At 38.5% G+C, this 19,703-nt stretch overlaps 1 protein-coding gene across 6 annotated transcripts in view; it reads right to left on the bottom strand.

Moving 5' to 3' along the window:
- LOC117408912 (serine/threonine-protein kinase DCLK2) overlaps positions 1-19,703 on the bottom strand; it is a 104,893-nt gene that overhangs the window by 29,145 nt on the left and 56,045 nt on the right. For 3 of the 6 annotated variants that reach the window (XR_004545442.3, XR_009308829.1, XM_034014343.3), the window contains exons 3-8: positions 13,985-14,114; positions 10,877-10,981; positions 8,798-8,848; positions 6,359-6,453; positions 2,572-2,644; positions 926-1,034 (exon numbers count right to left, since the gene is read on the bottom strand). Coding sequence is in view for 4 of the 6 variants with exons in the window: in XM_034014343.3 (XP_033870234.2) it covers positions 926-1,034; positions 2,572-2,644; positions 6,359-6,453; positions 8,798-8,848; positions 10,877-10,981; positions 13,985-14,114 (563 nt within the window). In the remaining 2 variants the exon portion in view is untranslated. The remainder of the gene's footprint in view (positions 1-925; positions 1,035-2,571; positions 2,645-6,358; positions 6,454-8,797; positions 8,849-10,876; positions 10,982-13,984; positions 14,115-19,703) is intronic. The other 3 variants (XM_034014344.3, XM_034014345.3, XM_034014346.3) reach the window with 3 other exon arrangements.

Raw genomic sequence — 19,703 nt, 5'->3', positions numbered from 1 at the left:
AAATTCTGACAGTTAAGCAGAAAGTCTTTATTACAGAACCAAAGTTCTGTTGTATATCCTGTAAATGCTTAGTCGCCAACTTGGCGACTTCATGGTAAAATCTACTGGCCATATTAAAATTGAGGGTCGCATTTGGTGACCAGGCGACCTGATTTGAACCCCCCTGGATAAATTGGAATTAGAACCCAAAAACTAGAGCTGTACGAAACTATTATTTGATTATTCAGATTGAGCTTGCCACTGAAAGCAGGTGCTGACAATTAGCTGAGGATCATTGTTGTGGATTGGGCAAATTTACTATTCAAAATTAAACAAGTGTAGAAACAGCTGCTTGGATTTGTGATGATTGCTGCTTTTCTTAGACTCTGTGGAGAACGGCAATCCATGCAAATCCAAGCAGCTGTTTCTTCACTTGTTTCACTTGGAGTGATACATTAGCCCAATAAAAACCAATGACCCTCACCTGTGGTGAGCCTATCCGAATAATCAAATAATTGGTTTGTGCAGCTCTACCAGAACCTCCTTGCTCTTAATACACTGCTCTCCCCAAACTGCTTCCACTTGTCTGATTTGGCTCTTCACACCTCTAAGCAGGGATACTGGCAGAGCAACAGAACTGATGACATAAACAAATCCCTTTCTTTGTAGATATGAGTCAGTAAAACCTCTGCTGCTATTTCAGCATGAAAGTGCAGAGCAGAACAAAGGTATCTTTCAGCAGTGTTTCTATAGTCAGTGGAGGATGGCCTTCAGATTAAATGAGTAACGAATCTGACCATCTAGGATATTTGAAAAGCACTGCTGCTAAATCTGTATCTGGCACTATCCCACTGTGCATTTATACAATGGGTTATTTCAAGAACTATATTGTATGTTACAATGGCAAAATGAGGGGGGAGCAGGGCCGGACTGTGACTTCACTTACCATTCTACACACTCCTTCACAACCGCAAAGTTGCCATCTCCAATCACCTTTCCGATCTTGTATTTGTCCAGGATGGCCGAGGTGGACAAACATTTGTTCCCGTTAACTGCTGGAAGGAATGGAGCGGTACAATGTGTAAACAACAGCTGCAGCAGTTTAAGAAACCTACCTACCCTAGTTTGGGAAACATAACCAGTATCTCAGATTTCCAGACCCTTGCCTCCACCATCAATGGGAAGACAGCATGAAATGGAAAAACCAAAAACAGTGGAAAAAGGACCTAGGAAGCAACTTATTTATTATTTAGTTTATTTATTCCTGTACAGAACATACAACATCCAGGCATGGTTTTTACACTACCCTTTAATAGGTTGTATTGAAATTGCGTCTTTATTGAAGTTTCTGTATATATCCAAGTTTAAGGGGACATGCTAAATAAAAACATATTTTAATTTAACAGTGAAAAGAAAATAAACAGGTGAAATTACAGTGACTTTACTTAATGCTTTTTCTATACTAAATGTTATCAGTACAGCCCAGTGGAAATTCTGGGCACTGTGAAGAATATAAAAAGCAACTGAAGAGCTTTCTAACTCAAAGGCATTCATAACTGTGTATGTGATACTCTCACTCTCTGTACCCTCCAACTGTAAACAGTCAAAGGAATCTGAACATAATATACAAACATGAGCAGGAAAATACATTCTGAGTGGAACATCCACCACCCATTTGTTTAATTTTAAAAAATTGCAAATAATTTGTTTGTTGCGATAAGAGAGATGGCTTAGTTTGACCCTAGTAACACAAACAAATGAATCATCCCTCCTTTTAGTTTTTTCTCCTAAATATTTACCAGGAAATGCACTATCTCGTTGACAGGAATGCCCTGGTGGCAACAGTCCAAAAAACTTATCGGAGATGGCTTCCCCAGGAAATTCTCATCCAGACTTCGTCGCAAGATGTCATATATTTTATAAATCTCAACGCTACTGTAACATACAAATCCCTGGTAGAAACAGTACAGATACAGTACTGTAACCTACATTTGGAATAGTATCTTACTGTATAACAGCTATGTAATGTGTCAGTACAATCTCCATGGTTCATCATATAGTATTTGGGGGTTCAGTAGATATACTGTAACCTTTGATTTTGTAAAATGTCAGTCAGACTCTTTTCCTTGTTCCATGATGATGCTGATGCCTACGTGGATTGAGAAGCCGACGCACCTTCCCCACTTCACACTACCATACCATTAGGTGACCAACTATTTAACACAATATATTCAACATAACACCTTTAGCCGCCCCTGATTTTAATAATGTGGGAATGCAATTTACCCAATTGTATTAATTTGTGTACAAAGCAGAGACATTATTAGCAGTATAGTGGTTTCTCTGCTAACACAAGAGAAAACCCATTTGTTAAAAGAATGTGTGCATTATAAAATTGCCGCATTGCGTTTCTGTTTATTGCCCCCCCCCCCCCCCTTCTATCTAATATTGCTGTCATTTGCAAACATTTACTGTAAATGTGCAATCTGTCCTCAGCCTTTGGGAGCTCCTACTGTTCATCTCGCACAGAGATGCAGAGTGGAAGCCAAGACTCTGGGGTTACAGGAAGGAAGCACTTCACTGGACACCTACCTTCAGGGCTCAGACAATTACTCTCAACAGGGGCACCGTTCACATTGGAGGCAGAACCATAATGGGGAGGAATCTGGATAGAAAACAAAAGCGTTTGAATTAACAGTAAATTACTAGTTGTGGAAGTGTGTACATTCCTTATGATATATTTCTAATAAATCACAGTGAATCTGCATGCTTGTTTTGCAGCTTTTCCAATGCTTTTACTTGTGAAAACCATAATAAATAAAAAATATTTAGATTAATTTTCCTTTTTTCTACAGACTAATATTATTTTTAAAAAGACATAGCTGAATTGTCATCCCTGTGACATACCATTTCCCCCTTCCTCTGTGATTTTGAAGAAATTTACCCTGACCGCTCTGTGATTTTTGGTACGGACCTCCATGACAAAATCCCAGTCTTATTTATGTGTCAGTTCTTTTTATTCTGAGAGAGCAGCCTTCAGCAAAGACCATGCAAAGAGGAATGGAAACAAAGAAACACTGCAATGCAAAATAAAGATTACTGTACTGTCAATGAATAAGGAGTAACAGCAACTAGAATTATTTCTATCTGTTGTTGTTGTTGTTGTTGTAATTATTTCTTAGGTTAAGATTTTCTCTGGGCATTTACAGCTCGAAAATCCATAGACAAATTCCCAGGTATCTGTGTCAGTAATCTTTTAGCAGTGGCAAGAGTTCCTGAAGTGGATCACATTTATTCCTTATTATATATATATATATATATATATATATATATATATATATATATATATATATATATGTTTACTGGATGTCATTGTTCACATTTAAGCTGTCAGAGAGGCAGGGTTGTGAGCAATACTGGCTGATGACATGCACATCTTGTTCGCACTCTAGTCAGACTCCATTGATTTACATAACTGAGACACAGAGATATTCTGACTCGCTTTTATAGCTCAGTATACCCAAACTAAAAATAAATAAATAAATACATGAAGATTTGTACTACACTGCAATACTGGCAAAAGTAACAAAAAAAATGACTGTACTCTGGTAACGGATACAACTAAAATAGTACAGAGTTTGTCAGGTTTACAAAATGCTAAATCTCTACAGAATATCTGTATTCACAAGAGGTCCTGATAAAAGGTAGATATGCTTTTAGTCGCATTAGCTCTCCTCCTGGGAAGTACAGTAGACAGGCAGGTTACTGCTGAAACATCACATATAAGACTGTCCACATGGTAGACATTGACTGCCTCCTATGTTGAAGGCTAATAGGTTTACTAATCAAAATCCTTCCACAGCCTTCCTATTACCCTTTAGGAAATCCACTCTACTGCTTTATGAGCATTTACTGCAATAAATAAAATAAGCATTTTCAAACCACAGCAAACTTATAAGGGTCTGAACTTTTAGTATTACAGTAAACAAGGTTTGTGAATCTTGTGTTTAATTAAAACGCAGTTTAAAATTAGGTGGGCTCAAATGTTATTCAACAATACTTTCTCAACCATTGTAGCTTTGGTTTCTGCTTCAGCAATATAAAGCACCCCTGGGATTTTTTCTATCTCTCTGTCTACCCAATTTTACTCTGCTTTTAATTGGCTACACTTAGGTATAATTATCTTCAAAAATCTAAATGATGTTGATGTTTTTCATCCATATAATATTTATCTTTCTTAACAGCTAAGAGTTCACAGATTTATCTAACCCCCTTCAGGCCACATTATCTGATTTCCCTGGTTTCTTATTGAAGCAGGAGATATTAAAGCAGCAGACGGTCCCCTTTGTAATTTTCTCTCTAGAAGGGTTTATCTAGTCAGTTTCTATAAGGTGCTTGTATTTAAGGCAGGCTATTGGAGTGTGGAAAGGAGCTTATGTATTCCTCTATACACAGTTTAGCTAACAAGCCTATTCTGAGTAACAAATCATGTGCTCGCTTCTTCTTCTATTAGCAACAGCCTTTGACACTGTAGGGTAGCTGGCAACCCATTATTAACAACTTGCAAACACAACCCCACAATCAGGTCTTCTGCAAATTCTAAAGAGCAGCCTGCTGTACACAGATGCTTTTGGGCATCTCCTCACTATTCTTCTTGTGTAAACGCAAGCTATTTAAATAATAATAATAATAATAATAATAATAATAATAATAATAATAATAATAATAATAATCAGGGGATGCTGTAGTTTCTAATGGAGAAATGTTTAATGCAGACGTGAATATCTTACAGGTTTCAAAAGACAGGAGGACTGTACGTACTTGGTAATTCAGAGCATGGTTGGAGCTGGTCAGGCCAACTTTGCCCACCACTGGTGTAGGCATTAAAATAACCTATTGCTTAAAACACAATGGGTTGTAAATGTTATTGTAATACAGGTATAAAACAACAACTAGAAATTAGACTAAATAAAACGAAGCACACTATATAAATCTACAGCGCTGCTTAGGATGTCAATCATTTTTTAGAATACAACCTAATTATGAATCAGCAGATTTAAATAGCATTGTGTCTATTGTAAAAACATTGTCACCGCTCTTAAGAGAGTTAAACTTGGGAGTTCATGTAAGATGGTGCACTAATCATACACCTGTTATCTTCTTTATTGTCTTTTTACAAATCCCCAGTGACTAGTCAGTAGACTATGGGGCATATGTAAATAACAGCACATATTTGCTCATGCCATCCAGATAATACTTTAGTACTGTATTTGTTTAATCAATGTATTACTTACACAACAACACATTTATATATAACTACTCTAAACTCTCTATTTCACAACGTCGAGGAAGAGGGAAGTTCATGTCTGTGACATTCATCCCTCACCGTGACTACAGGTACAAAATTAGAGCTATCCATAAAGTGAAAATGCAAGCTAGCTCACCATTACATACAGTATACCCACTGTGTGCACGTGTAGACATGTAAGTGTGACACACAGCCAGGAGGACAGATGCCTCCATATACCACCACACATCCTGACACTCTCAATAATAAAGTATGTCCAGCCCAAGTTTCACCATAATGAATACATGTATGTGCATCTCCAGACACTATTTTAACAAAACAATGCAGCACACGTTTGCTTTTTCATTTGAATTGGTATGTTATTTGAATATAAACATTTTTCTTTTTTTAGCTATTGAAAAGTTAGTTCAGCATGCACAGTAAATCCAACATGGAGTTCTGGTTCAATAATGCAATAATGCTTTTTTAATGTTTTAAAAAAAGTTTATGTTTTTGTTTCAGATATCTTTAAGTTAGGTTTAAAATAGATTAATAAAATCCACTTTGACTTTTTTAATGTTTAAATCTAAAAGTAAGATTGATCACCCTGCTAGTAGTAGTAGGCGACAGTACTCCTTTCTGTACTGCTTTTACAGCGTCGGCAGACATCTCCGAGGTGCTCATATTAGTCTCCGGGACGTTTTGACTTTTCAATTAACATGTTATTAAAAATATGAAAAAATGTCTGTTGCAAATAAAACTGGCAGAGTGAGATAGATAGATAGATAGATAGATAGATAGATAGATAGATAGATAGATAGATAGATAGATAGATGGATGTTCATAATGGTGAATAATGATACTAGTTTTAGGTTTCTTTCCTGTTTCTTTTCTGTATTTAGATTTTCATTTTTATTTTCAGTTTTATTTTCTGCAATATAATTAGATAGTCACAGGCTATGAAACAAAAAATGTGTAAGGACCGATTCCTAATATGATTAGATGAAAGGGGAAACATGCATAAAACAAACAAAATGGCTAGCATCAGCAGTTGATTTAGTTATTGTTATATTGTTCCCTGAACTGTCTTACCTTGAGCCCGCGGAGGCTGCCTGGGCTAGTTGGAGAGGAGTTGGAGGATTTGGTGGACCTGGGTGTTGACAACTGGCTACTGGGGGTCCCATTTACTGTCAGCAAGAGAACAGAATGACATGGTATGATGAGACGACAGTATTCCAGTGACCGGCTTTCAGCAAGTAAACAGCAGTTTGGACGTTTCCCTCCAAAGCACTTTTATACATCATCCAGTGTTTTCTTTTCCGTTTTTTCCTCCACACAGGACAACTTTTGAGATTTAATGTAATAAAAAAATGTTAATTATTTATTCCCAAGATTAATTAACCAGTAGTTATTCAATTACATTGTTTCCATGGCTGTAGGACAACATCGGAATACAGTTACTCCACATGCCATTACACTCAAATTATTAAATTGGGACCATCAATAAAAACTAACTATATCTAATTAAGAGACCTGCAGCTACTTGTAAATATACATAATAGCGTTAAAGGAAGTTAAATAGAATTTCAAAATACCAATACTGATAATTGTTATAAGTACCATAGATCCATAGCCATGGCTGCAGCTATCCACATCGTGAAAAGGAAGATGAGCATTACCTATATCAACCACATGTACATGGACAAATGTAAACAGACAGATTTGGTCATAACCAAGTTTTATCACAATTGGAGAAACTTCATAAACCCTGTGGTCAAGTTTTCAAACTTTCTCTTTTCATTCCAGTGCCAAAATACTGTTAAGTGAACTGAATGGATTATTTTTATAATTATTTTTATTATGATACTAAGAGCAGTGCATTGACCCTTTGAGTGCTAATGCCACGAGCTAGCCAAATTGCCTCATGCAAGACTGTGATGAGTTTGCAGATTTCAGGAAGGCATTGCTGTCAAGGTCTGGAAGGCAGAGTAGTCAGAAAAAGCTCCATTTAAGACTCAGGGACAGGTTGTGATGTTCTCTTTGTGGCATGCACTTCATTTAATGGAGAGCATTTTTGACTGTTGAACTGGAAAATGAAACAAATTCCCTCGATTTACAACCAAAAGGAGGTCGGCAAGGTGCTACATTATCACAGGTTCAATGCTTGGCTGAGGTCGGCTAATGCTGGCTGATGATTAATGTCCTATTTAGGTTTCAAAATCACAGCAGTAAAGATGCTGAAGATTTTTTTTTTTTTTCAGACAAGCAGTATTTATTTGGAGGATTTACAGGGAGTCAGGTAGTCTTAATAACCCTGCAAGGGTTACAAATCTTCACATCCCAGTACTGAAGGAGCTGTAGTTTTATGTGATTCCAACAACTGAATATTTACTATTTTTATCTTACAAAAGAGTCACTGCATTACTGTTAAAATTATTTGACAGATCATCTTCCAGCTGGCTAGAAGCCTGGACATGCCACAGACAACACAGTGCTTTAACAATCTGGAGGTCATATTGATCACAGCCAACAGTAAGAACATTCCAGTTGAGGTCTTAGTACATTTTGGCATTTGGTGCAAGTGGTCATGGTATTTTAATAGTAGGACTGAGAAATGTAGTGGGACCACATGACACTACGTTAAAGTAGTTGAGAAAAAGTGTTTACTGTATTCTAATCCTCAGCAGGCTGGACAGTATGTGAATAGGATGTGTAGTAGGCCCGATGTTTTGATAAATTATAAGTTTCATGCAATTAACAGAGGGGTTTTGGAGCATTTATTTGAATTATAATTTTACTTGATTCACGATTGAGGAATACAAATAACTTCTGATCCGAATAATGCACAAACAGCCTCCCCCCAAAATATTTATAACTCATGTTGGTACCTTAGTAAGGGCAGAGGCCAATTTCAATGATGCAAATCGACAAATTATACCTTTTCTCTAGCCTTACCCTTTACTTGTTTACAGTGATAGAATTTTGCTTACTTTTTCTACTTAAATCAAAGCATCTATGGTAGAAGTCCCATCGTTCAAATACACAGCTTACAGAGCTTTCATTACAACACAAGGTAATTGTATAAACAAATCTGCAAAGGAAAAAAGCTGATATACTGTACAGTAAGCAAAACGACAAAATAATCCCAGGCAACAGGACCGTAACAAACTAAAGTATTCGCAAGCAACCAGTTCATGATTTATTACTGGATTCCAATGAGGTAACCATCAATCAGTATATAAACTCTTATTTGATACCATAACCCTTTCATTTTTATGAATTGCCACTTAAAGCAAAGTGTTCCCAAAACATATTATACAGATTTCTGATGAGGACATTTCTGTTGTGCCACAAACAATATGCAGATAGTATGATCATTATAAAATGACTGAAGTATTTCATCTCAGACAGGAGATTCCAGCAGCTGACTCCAGAGAGAACATGATCTACAGTATCGTACCAAATTGCATTTGCCTGACACATCACTTCTCATACAGAGCTGTCATGAGAAAACACATGAAAAGGGCTCACCTGGGGACTTGGCTGGCGAATAGCCTGTGGAATACTGTCCACCTCGTCTTACTGCATTCATTCAGGCCGAAAATCAACGGAGGAGAGAACAGCAGGAAAAAAGATAGGTTATTGTATGGGGGTGTGGAAGAGTGTGGGTATTCACTGACACGGGAGACAGCAGTGTAATTGACAACACAGCATAGGTGCCCAGTTTTATTTATTATTTGCAAGAGCTTTAGTTTAGCCCGCAGAGGGCGCTATTGTCCATGGCCTGAATACCAGCGATGGTAGACAGGACCACAGAAATACCCACAAGTAAACAGTCCCACTGACGCACTCGCGGGAGCTCTCAAATAATAATAATAACAAAAAGCAAAATCAAAAAGAGAAAATAAAACACAATAATAAAACTACAAAATAAAGGTACTGCTTACGCAGTGCCCCCACTGCCGCTAAGCTGGTCAGCTCGGGTCTCCGTCCTACGCTGTTATGCACTATGCACTGGGGTGTCCAAGGTTCCCCCTTCTATTTATACACATTCCCTCGGATACGTAACAATTTGTTTTGTAAATTATTTTGTTTCACTAGGCTGGCTGTCTTCCTCAGCCGTGCTTGCCTACTTTGGTCGGTCGCTCTAACCACTGGCGTTCCTGCCTGGTCTATGTTTACACTGGCCTTCTCGGCCAGCATCTCTTTGTATTCCCAATCACGGCCACCCGAATGCATAACCAAGCGCAGTACTTATGGGCCGAGCAATCCCCCAAGGCCCGCCTCTCAGCCTCTCAGAGAGAGGGAAAGCCAACACACCCTCTTCCCCACCTCTCCGTGTCATCGCCATGACTGACAGGCGGATTTTACGAGGCTGCTGCCCTCTTCCTGCAGAACCACGAATGCGCCAGACAGTCAGCACAGACCTCCCCCATTTCAGGGGGAAAAAAATGAAAATATAAAAATCACTCACAAAACTAGATAGGGGGTATCACTGTAGTAAATAAATCAAACGGGATAAAGGGTTTCAGACCACACATATGGAGCAATCGGTTCAGGTATGAGTGACATGCAGTTTAATGGTGCATCTAATCACAACCTCTCACTACAGACGACTAGGGCAAATCCTTAAGGATCATTGTCATGTGGACTTCAACTGATTCCTCAAAAAAAGCTCACAGACATACTCATATTCCCAATGTGAGCTCTGCTTTAATGGTTGAGTCTGGAGTCATTTTACACAGATAATTTGCGTATTTGCTTCTGCTACAGTTTAGTTGCACATTGCTGTTGCTGCTGGACGGTTATTTAATCTACAATTCCTTTAAACCTTTACTGATATTGTTAGCAGTTTATGTTTTTCAAAGGTTAAGCAATTCAATCATACACAATTGTTAAGGCTTGTTTCTTTTCTGTTGGAAATTAGCTTACTATTCAGGTTTCCTAGCTGTTTTTGTTTTTTGTTTTCTTTATTCATATTGTTTGTATGTGGCCACCAAACACTTATAAACATATTTTAAGTCATTAAATTTAAAGAAAAAAATAGACAAAAACCAGATATGAATGTACTTGATCTGTCTTTATAGAACTTGCTGTGTTTAAACATTTAGATCTACACCTCTCAGCGAAATGATCAGTGTAGCACGGACGTTCTGAGGGTGTGTGAGCGTCCTCTGATCTCACAAGACTAAAGCCAGAATCACTTTTACAGCAAGCAATCCAGAGCAGAGGTGGGCGAGCTACCGATCCTGGAGAACAGAGATCAGCCCTGCTTTTTATCCACTCTGAATGTGCTCAGTGTCTGGCCAATAGGGTTTGCTGTTGCACAATGAGGGGAAGAAATCCCTGCCGGATTCCCATCCCACACCCAGGAAGCGTCTGAGACAATGTGTTGCCCCCTTCAGAATCCCCAGCAAAGTTCGTCCTTGCACAGCCCGGACGCGAACTGGTGCTGTCCAAGCTGTATGACTCATCCTGCGCTCCCAGAGGCGGCGCCTTAACTGGATGAGCCATTCGGTGACCACTGACTCCAGTCGCTTTGTTTTACAGGTCAGTTTCAATGGCACAGTATTGCCGGTAATCTATGGATATACGGGTCTGTTTGTGTACCTGAGGCCGGGGACTTGCTCCGCCGCGAGGGTCCGGGGCTCTTTGATCCAGACTGCCGTCCAGGTGTGGCAGACCGTGAGTATGAAGACTTGATCACCCGGCACTCTGCGGAAACAGTGGAACTCCATTCAGCCTGGATCACAACTTATGGGTGCATGTCATACAATATACTGTACCAAAGAAATAAATTATAGCAAAAAAAAAAGATATTCCCTCTACGCTAAGGCTGATGAGCATTACAAAACACCTCTGGAAAAAGCTCACATTCATTTCTTTATTTCATTATTTTCATTGCTAGGATGTTCGTATAGTACAGCGAGGAAAAGATTAAAATACAGAAGGATATTGGGCATTCTACCATCAGGATGAAAGTAGTAAGAAAAGTGGATGCAGATGAAGTCAGGACTCAGGACGTATGCAGGGAGAAAGGATTGTGAAATAATCTGGTGGGACAAGTTCATATAATTGCAAATAGAAGGGTGGAAGAATGTTCAAGTTTCTGACTTTCTGGCTCGTCGATTATTTCTTCTATTCCTAGTCCACCAGTAGACACATACTGTATTCATAATTTACAGCAATTCAGGAATAAAACGATGATTACGGAATAATGGAAATACAACAAGACATATGATACTGCAGTAGAATTTATAAGCAGCTATGTCATTGAAAGGAAATAATCATTCCTTAGAAGACTTAACTGTACAGCGTGAATAGAGGGAATAAAAAACATTAGTAATTATGGTGTTTGAGCTCTGATTTAAAATCTAAAATGTTCTGTTCTTTTGAGGCCAACATCATGCAGACCAGCATAGGACATAGGTCAAGAGTGTCAACAACAGTAACACAGCATGTGCGGTTTTGTTGAGATACACGAAACCTACGGTGTAGTGCTGGGCTTCCCTTCAACCACCTGATATGTGAAGTCTGTACTACCTCATCATAACAACAAATCCCTGGTGTGTGTCGATATACTTTTAAAATGGCTAAATGCATAATTATATAAATAAATACATATCCAAAACAAATCAGAACTGTCTGGTTGTACTGAGATTATGATTATCCAATTGACCACACAGGGCATACAGGACTGGAATTAGAGGTTGAAGAAGAAGAGGTATTTTTGCCTCAGATTTAGATGAAACATGATTCAGGCTTTTGCTTGAAGCTGTCATAGAATATACGGTAAAAAGAGTTGTTACAGCTCGGCACAATCGCCAACCAGCACTCCGAAGAACACTTTGCTGTGGGCTCAATGGCTGGAAGGGTTGCAAGGTTCTCTAGAAACAGACAGACAGTCAGCAGGCATGAGATAATGAAGTGCACCTTCGTGTTTTACAGCGGCAGGTTTCACAATCACCCCAGGTAGAAACAAACTTGTCTGAATCCAAGGACTTTACCAGAACTGGCATGCCCTTCTGACTGCAAAATGCCATTCTTAGTTGTCTAGTCAGATTAGCATTCACATTCCGCTATCCGGATTCATGAAAAAAGGGTTTTTAACGGAAAGCCATTAAAAGAACCAAAAAAGTGTAGCATACTCATTTATTCTTATATTGTCCACTCAGGCTAATACATTACTGTAGCTTTTGTCAAACAGGAAGAGAGCACTGCAAGAAAGTTCTGTGTCATTTCCTGCCCCCAAAACAGCATCTATTGACGACAGAGCAACCAATACTAAACTCAGCAGGCAAACAGAACAAGAAACATCTTTTTTAGCCCTGCTGCACTGTATTCTGTAGACTGTATGGTGTTTTTAATGTAGATGATTCGTGTAGCATGTCTTAATAATAAAGTTGTATGATAGACACCAAACGATTTGAGATATTGACTTCTAATTTGGCATACACGTTTGAGATTGGGTATTATTTTGGTACAGTTTTGTGTCAGTCATACATGTCAGTTCAACTCATCATACCTCATAAACCTTTAGAGATACAGATGAAAAAAGAGAGTTGATATCTTTGGATTTTACCTTTATTTAACCTTGTATATGACTGCCAAATTGTGGTCATTTGACATTGTGGATTCTGAATTACAGAGAACAAAGACAGAGCAATCACCTTTCAATTTGGTGTAAAGTAGAACTGTGTTGTAATATATGTTCCTCATAGTCAAATTATAGGCATCTCGCAATAAAAACAAATTTGGCAAAGCCTGCTATAAATTAAATCTGTACAACTTAAAATCATGGAAGTCTTTCCGCCACTTGACAAACAATTAGCTTTTGTGATTAAATTAAACCTCAGGCTGCCTCCCACCACTCAGTTTCTAAAAAAGGCCCCTGTGAAAGAGATCCCCTCCCAACTGCGCACCAGGGGCTCCTGTTTTAATCTTCAAATCAAGTGAGTCACATCATTACTGGAGATGGGTATACTTGGCTAACAAGTCATTTACTTTAAAAGACAACATTAGTGCACACATTCAAAAAAAAAAGAGACATTTAAATTAAAGCAAGCTAAACTACTAAGGAAATCTGCTATTAAGAAAACTCCAGGATAGCAACTTCTCAGGGCACTGGAGTGGGCAGGGGGGATATTGTATCATAGCAATGGCTTCAATGCAGTTCAGACCTCACTACCTGCAACAACAGCCTCCTGTGGTTCATTAAAGGGAAAATCCAGAACCACCGACGTGCCATGGTGGCGCCATCAATAGACATACTGTAGCCATGCTCATGTGTACTGTATAGGAAGACCAAGACGTGAAACCAACCAGATATCAGTGTAAACCCCTTTAGTTTTATTGACAATAGTCCTTCAAGCTCTTTGAGTTTCTCTTTTTGTTATTCCTTGTAATATACATTTTTTTAAATCCTTATTTTAACTGTATTTTTACTGTTTCATCCTCATATGGTTGACATGAACACTCCAACACCCTGTCGCCAAAAAATGTTCAGTGCTAAACAGTGATAATTCAAACAAAAACAGAAAGGTAAACTAATACTTAATACATTAGTGATATTGCTGGGTTGCATTCGCTGTAACTGAACATTTCAAGATGTTCCTTGTACATAAAGTAATTGTACATACAGTATGCAGTGGACCAAAAGGGATCAATATCTTATTAGGTGTGACAGAATGATTTACGTTACTATATTATTAGGCCTACCAGTCTCAAAGGCTGTGGAAGCCTTACCACTGTGATCCAATAGAAAGTCATCCTGAGCATAACGGTACTTCTCCGGTCCACAGGCAACGAATACATCATCGTCTCCAAAAAAATCCTGCAGGCAGGTGATCTACAAGAAAATAAAAAAATATATTTACTATTACAGTTCAACACAGATTAAATGATGAACTGAAAGTCTACTTATGAAGTATGAAATACTCTCCGTAAGGGCGTAATGAATTAGTTCTGAGCAAAAAGAGTTTCTTAATGAAATCAAAATAAGCCTGGTATTACAAAAATTGAGAAGTTTGTAAGTGTATGGGGTTAGAAACACTTAGAAGAGACTGTTTCCATGTCTGCAAAGGTTATTTACATTGTCAATCTGTCTGGGCCCAAAAAGAAATAGTCCCATAAACATGACCAAATAAGTCGAAACGTTCTCTGAAACAGAAATGTAACCATAAATGTATAAGATATATCACAGCTGCTCGCAGACCTCTACGTCATTTTCCCTTCAAGCCTGCTGCAATCATGGACACAGGGACCCTAAAGGTGGGTTTTTTTGGGGGGGGTTTTTGTAATACTTTGTTTATCATTTTCATAGTAACGAGACCTACAGCATACATAAGCTCAGCAATAGTAGGACTAAACAAAGGAAAGTGGAAAGGAGAAAAAGACAGAAACAGAGAACAAAAATAATAATTAAATGGTGAAGATGAGGGCGAGCGTGTCAATGTAAAAAATGAAGGGCTGCCATACTGTATAAAACTTTTGAGTAGATCCACACATGGTATATTTTATTTTCTCCAGCTTCAGGAAATCCATGACCTCTTTTCTCCATTGCATGTGGGATGATGGAGCAGACATCTGGAGCAGACATCTAAGGGCAGCAGTGTGGAGTAGTGGTTAGGGCTCTGGACTCTTGACCGGAGGGTCGTGGGTTCAAATCCCGGTGGGGACACTGCTGCTGTACCCTTGAGCAAGGTACTTTACCTAGATTGCTCCAGTAAAAACCCAACTGTATAAATGGGTAATTGTATGTAAAAATAATGTGATATCTTGTAACAATTGTAAGTCGCCCTGGATAAGGGCGTCAGCTAAGAAATAAATAATAATAATAATAATAATCTTCCAATTAAATAGGACACACTGCCTTGCCAACAGGGAGGCAAAGGCCAGAGTGTCTGTCAGAGATTGCGATACATTATTATCCTCTGGGATCACTCCAAAGAAGGCTGTAATTGGGTTAGGTTTGATGGGCATTGGACTAAGCTGGGAAAATGTTTCAAAGACCGAAGTCCAAAATGAAGCCAAATCAGGACATGACCAGTACATGTGAAAAAGATTTGCAGGAGCTTGCTTACGTCTGTTGCACGTTGGGTCTAGTTCAGGATATATTTTCGCCAATATGACTTTGCATAAATGAATGTGATGTAAAACTTTAAGCTGCAGCAATCCATGTCTTGCACAAATAGAAGAGGATAAAGTCCCAAACATCATCAGAAAGTTCTAAATTTGGGTCCTGTTCCCATAATGTTTTTATATGAGATAATGACAGGCAATGCAAAGAGGAGATGGTATTGTAAATCTGTAATATTAAGCCATTACACTCCGGGTTCAGGTTCAACAGAGAATCAACAGGTGATCTAGCTGGTAAAGAGGGAAATTGGGTGAATTTACTTTTTACAAAACTTCAGGCTTGTAAATATATGAAAAAATGTGACTGGGGTAAATTGTATTTCTTGGAACTATATTCAAAGGAAACAAATGAACCATCAACATGAAGATCTTTAAACGTCCTTAAGCCGTTTTATGCCAAAAAGAAAATGCAGAGTCAGTCACTGAAGGTGCAAACATATAATTTGAATGTATGGGCATAAACATTGAAACATGCTGTAGAACAAAATGATTTCTAAATTGAGACCAAACTATGAACTATGACAAGAAATTGACAAAGGGAGTGGGGAACACAGTAATGCAAAAGGGGAAACAGGTAGACAGGAGTCTCTTTCTATGAGTACACACATAGGACCCTCATTCTATGTGGGTTCGAACCCAGTAGGCAAATTTATGAATATTAGCTGACCAATAGTAAACCTGGAAATTGGGTAAAGCAAGGCTTCCCAAACGCTTTGGTCTCTGAAGAAATATTTTATGGATTCTTGGTACTTTTCTGTTCGAAATGAATACTGATATATTCTTATCAAGTAGGAATAAAAATAGGAATACACTGAAATAAATATAAGGATTTCAGTAATATATTCATCTTTACAGAATTTATGCAGCCAACCAAAGACAGTGATAATATTGTCCAAAGGGAAAGGTCCTGCTTAACACAAAGGACCTCAAGCAAAGAAGTAAAATTATATTTAAACAAGTCTTTATATGTATGTGTAACGCAGATCCCTAAATATGTAAAAAGTACAGGTAATTAATCTGAAGGGGAATGTGTCAAGTGAAAGCTGTTTTGCAGTCTGAGTAATTGGGAACAAATCACTTTTTTGAAGGTTAATCTTGTAGCCAGAGATATTACCAAACCTAGTCAGAGTACCCATTTCAAGTTTTTGTAGATGGGTTAAAACCTTATTCCTCTTCACAGGATGTTTCAGCCCCTTCACATTCCAGCTAACATTCACTGAATATCTACCAGTATTTAGTCCAGTAGTTGGTGCCATGAATTAGAAAAAAACTTTAATATTCTTAAACTGTAGGAGGGCAATGAAAATCAATGAAACTGTCAATGAAAATCAACAGTCCCTTGTCTCCTAGCAAAAAAGTGCTACGAGAGATCAGAGAAAATAGAAAGACAAAGAAAAAAGAAAATATAGAACCGTTTTAAGTCATACAGCGGAGGGTAATTGCTTCTCATCAACTTCAGTCTCCAATTAATTTCATGAGTCTTCCTTCCTCAAATGGCCAAACCCGCTGCATTGAAAGAATCGACTCTCAACAGGCTTGTTGCTAGGGAGCTGATGTCACTGCCCTGTGACTTTTGCTAGTGCATTGCTGCTGCCATAAATGAACACCTTGCTGGCTAAAATAAAAACCGTTTCAGCAAGTAGATATTTAATTTGCTTTGTGTTATTGTGCAATGCATGTGTATATGATAACAACAGTACGATATTAATGCTTTGTTTTTATTTGTTTTGTATATTTTTGTTTGTGGTGTGCATTATGAAATAAAACAAAGTCATTCTAAGTGTCTATGTATATTGCAGCTAAGGCATGCACAGTAAAAATGGGGAGCCTACTCCACGGCCGCGATATATCCGAATCCGCAGTATAGCAAGGGGAAATATAACAAGGGGTGGGGGCACTATGAAGAGGTATGCATTACCATTCTATATTCCTGTAACTGCTACGCAGACTCCCCCCTTGCTGCAAAGATAGAATTGCCTTGTCTATATACACACACATTTCTTTCAAAAAGAAAAAAATATATATTATATGATAATGGCACCCTTTTTCCCCCTATGGAAAGCCTCAGCATTAAAAATAAGGCATATTGCATGTGGAATCACATATGGGTTTAGCCATTATAACAGAAAAATGTCCACTATTATGTAAAAGTGGATTTTTCGGAAATAAAATAACTAAACTATAGAATAATAAGAGTTAACATACTGCCACTGACGCGTGTAGTATTCAAGGCACACATTCAAAGCACATGGCTCCTTAAATAATATACTACTATTCGTTATCACCAATAGTAATAACAATATTAGAGATTAACAAATTAATAATAATAATAATAACACTATGTAACACAATTTTTGTTCCTGGGTAGTAAGTGTTATTTCCTAATTGCTTATGCCTCAAAAGTATAGAAAATGGCTTATTTTTAAAAATTGTTACACGGTGTAATAATAATAATAATTAATAATAATAATAATAAATAATAATAAATATAAAAGCAGAGCGATTCAACATACAAATATATGCTGTGTAACTAAGTGCAACATACAGTAAATAATTATCCACTACTTGTCATCATTCACATAAAATAATAATTAAAAAAAAAAAAAAAAAAAAAAAAAAAAAAAGGAGGGGTGGGGGGGTGGAGAAAACCTGTTATCCAGTTCAGCCAGGACAGTACTTTTCGGTCAAACTAGCCATCTATTTATCAGCAGTTTGGACGATGTAATTGTTCATGTATACCTTTGCAGAATCCGGGTCATCAAAAATCTTTTGAACTCCATTAGTGTCAGCTGTCCTGAACTTTGCAGGATACAAAATTCCAAACCGCACCGCAGAGCAGTCACAAAGAAGCCTTTTAACTTCAGTGAATGCAGCTCGCTTTTTAGCTACTGTTGCTGTAAAATCGGGAAAGATAAATACTTTATTGCCCTTGTATGACAAAGCTCCCTTCTCTTGGGCCATTCACAGAATCTCCTCTTTAACACTGAAATAGTGGACTCTAATAATAAAGGGTCGGGGCTTCTGGCCTTCTCTCGGTTTGGGCTGCAAACTGCAGTGTGCCCGATCAAGCAGGGGGGTTTCCTTGAGATCCAAAATGTCCTTTAGGCAACAAATTCAGTCGGACGTGGACCCTCGACTCCTTCATCAATACCGATTAACCTGATATTGCACCTTCGAGACCGTTCCTCCAGATCGTCTGCTAGCCCGTAAATCAACAATCTCTGTCGACATTTCTTGTACCTTCGCTTCTAGCTGCATAATCGTGGAAGACTACTCGTTAGTAGAGCTCTCCAATTGATCTAAACACTCACCGTGAGCTGTGCATGTAGCCTGGAGCAGAGCAATGGCAGATCACAGTTCCTCCCTAACAGAAGCGACCCAAACTTGAAGCTCTGCAGACAAAGAATCTACAATCTTAGCGAAGATATCTACTTTAAGTGCTGTAATTGCTTCAAGGACTGCAACTTGACTAGCTGCTGCTCCACGTTGGACATCTCCGGTGGTGTAGACTCGGGCGAGGACGAGGTTTGGCGGCCCGCATCAGCAGAGTCCTTCTTGCTATGTGGTGGAGGCAGAAGGCATACATAAAACACAAAAACAATAAAATTGTATGCAGTAAAAATGTAACGTGGAACAGGCCCTCAAAAATAAAGGTTTATATGGATGGGAGTCAGATTAATGTAACATTAAATTACCGTCCATGGGAGCTCACAGAAATGCGTCTTTACATCTCAAAGCTCAGCAGCACCCCCCGGGACCTTAAAGGTTAATGGTTAGATTTCTATTTCAGGGAACCAGGGTTATGATAATAACCTAACTTTCCCTTTCAAGTACGAAATATAACCATTACCATATGGCTAAGTGTACCAAAGCCGTTGCAAGGGCAATATTGCACAACGACTTGAATGCTACAAGGCAAAGCTGAGAGGCTTGTGCCTTGTGCGTTACCATATGGGACCTCAGTAACAAGTAGCTAGGGCTAAAACATTGAGGGAGAAACTCACCTCTATGCCCGTGTTGTAAGAGCCGACTGAGAAGCCGCCCTTAATACTCTAGTTCCAAAACCAGGGTTTTGAGGATCCACGACATTAAGACTGTAGAACCTAGTAAAGGTATGGGGAGTAGCCCACACCGCTGTATTACAAATGTCCTTGACAGATGCACCCATGGAATATATCCCACAAAGTTGCCATGCCCTTGGTTGAATGGGCAGAGCTTTTCTGGAGGGGGCAAGTTGGCCAGCTCATAGGCAGTCCTGATCATGTCTGTTATGCATTTGGGCAGCCTCTGCTTAGACAGA

The sequence above is a fragment of the Acipenser ruthenus genome, chromosome 2 (genome assembly GCF_902713425.1).
Source record: "Acipenser ruthenus chromosome 2, fAciRut3.2 maternal haplotype, whole genome shotgun sequence".
Classification (NCBI taxonomy): domain Eukaryota; kingdom Metazoa; phylum Chordata; class Actinopteri; order Acipenseriformes; family Acipenseridae; genus Acipenser; species Acipenser ruthenus.
The sequence above is the reverse complement of the archived record's forward strand: the minus strand, read 5'-3'. Positions and strand labels throughout refer to the sequence as shown.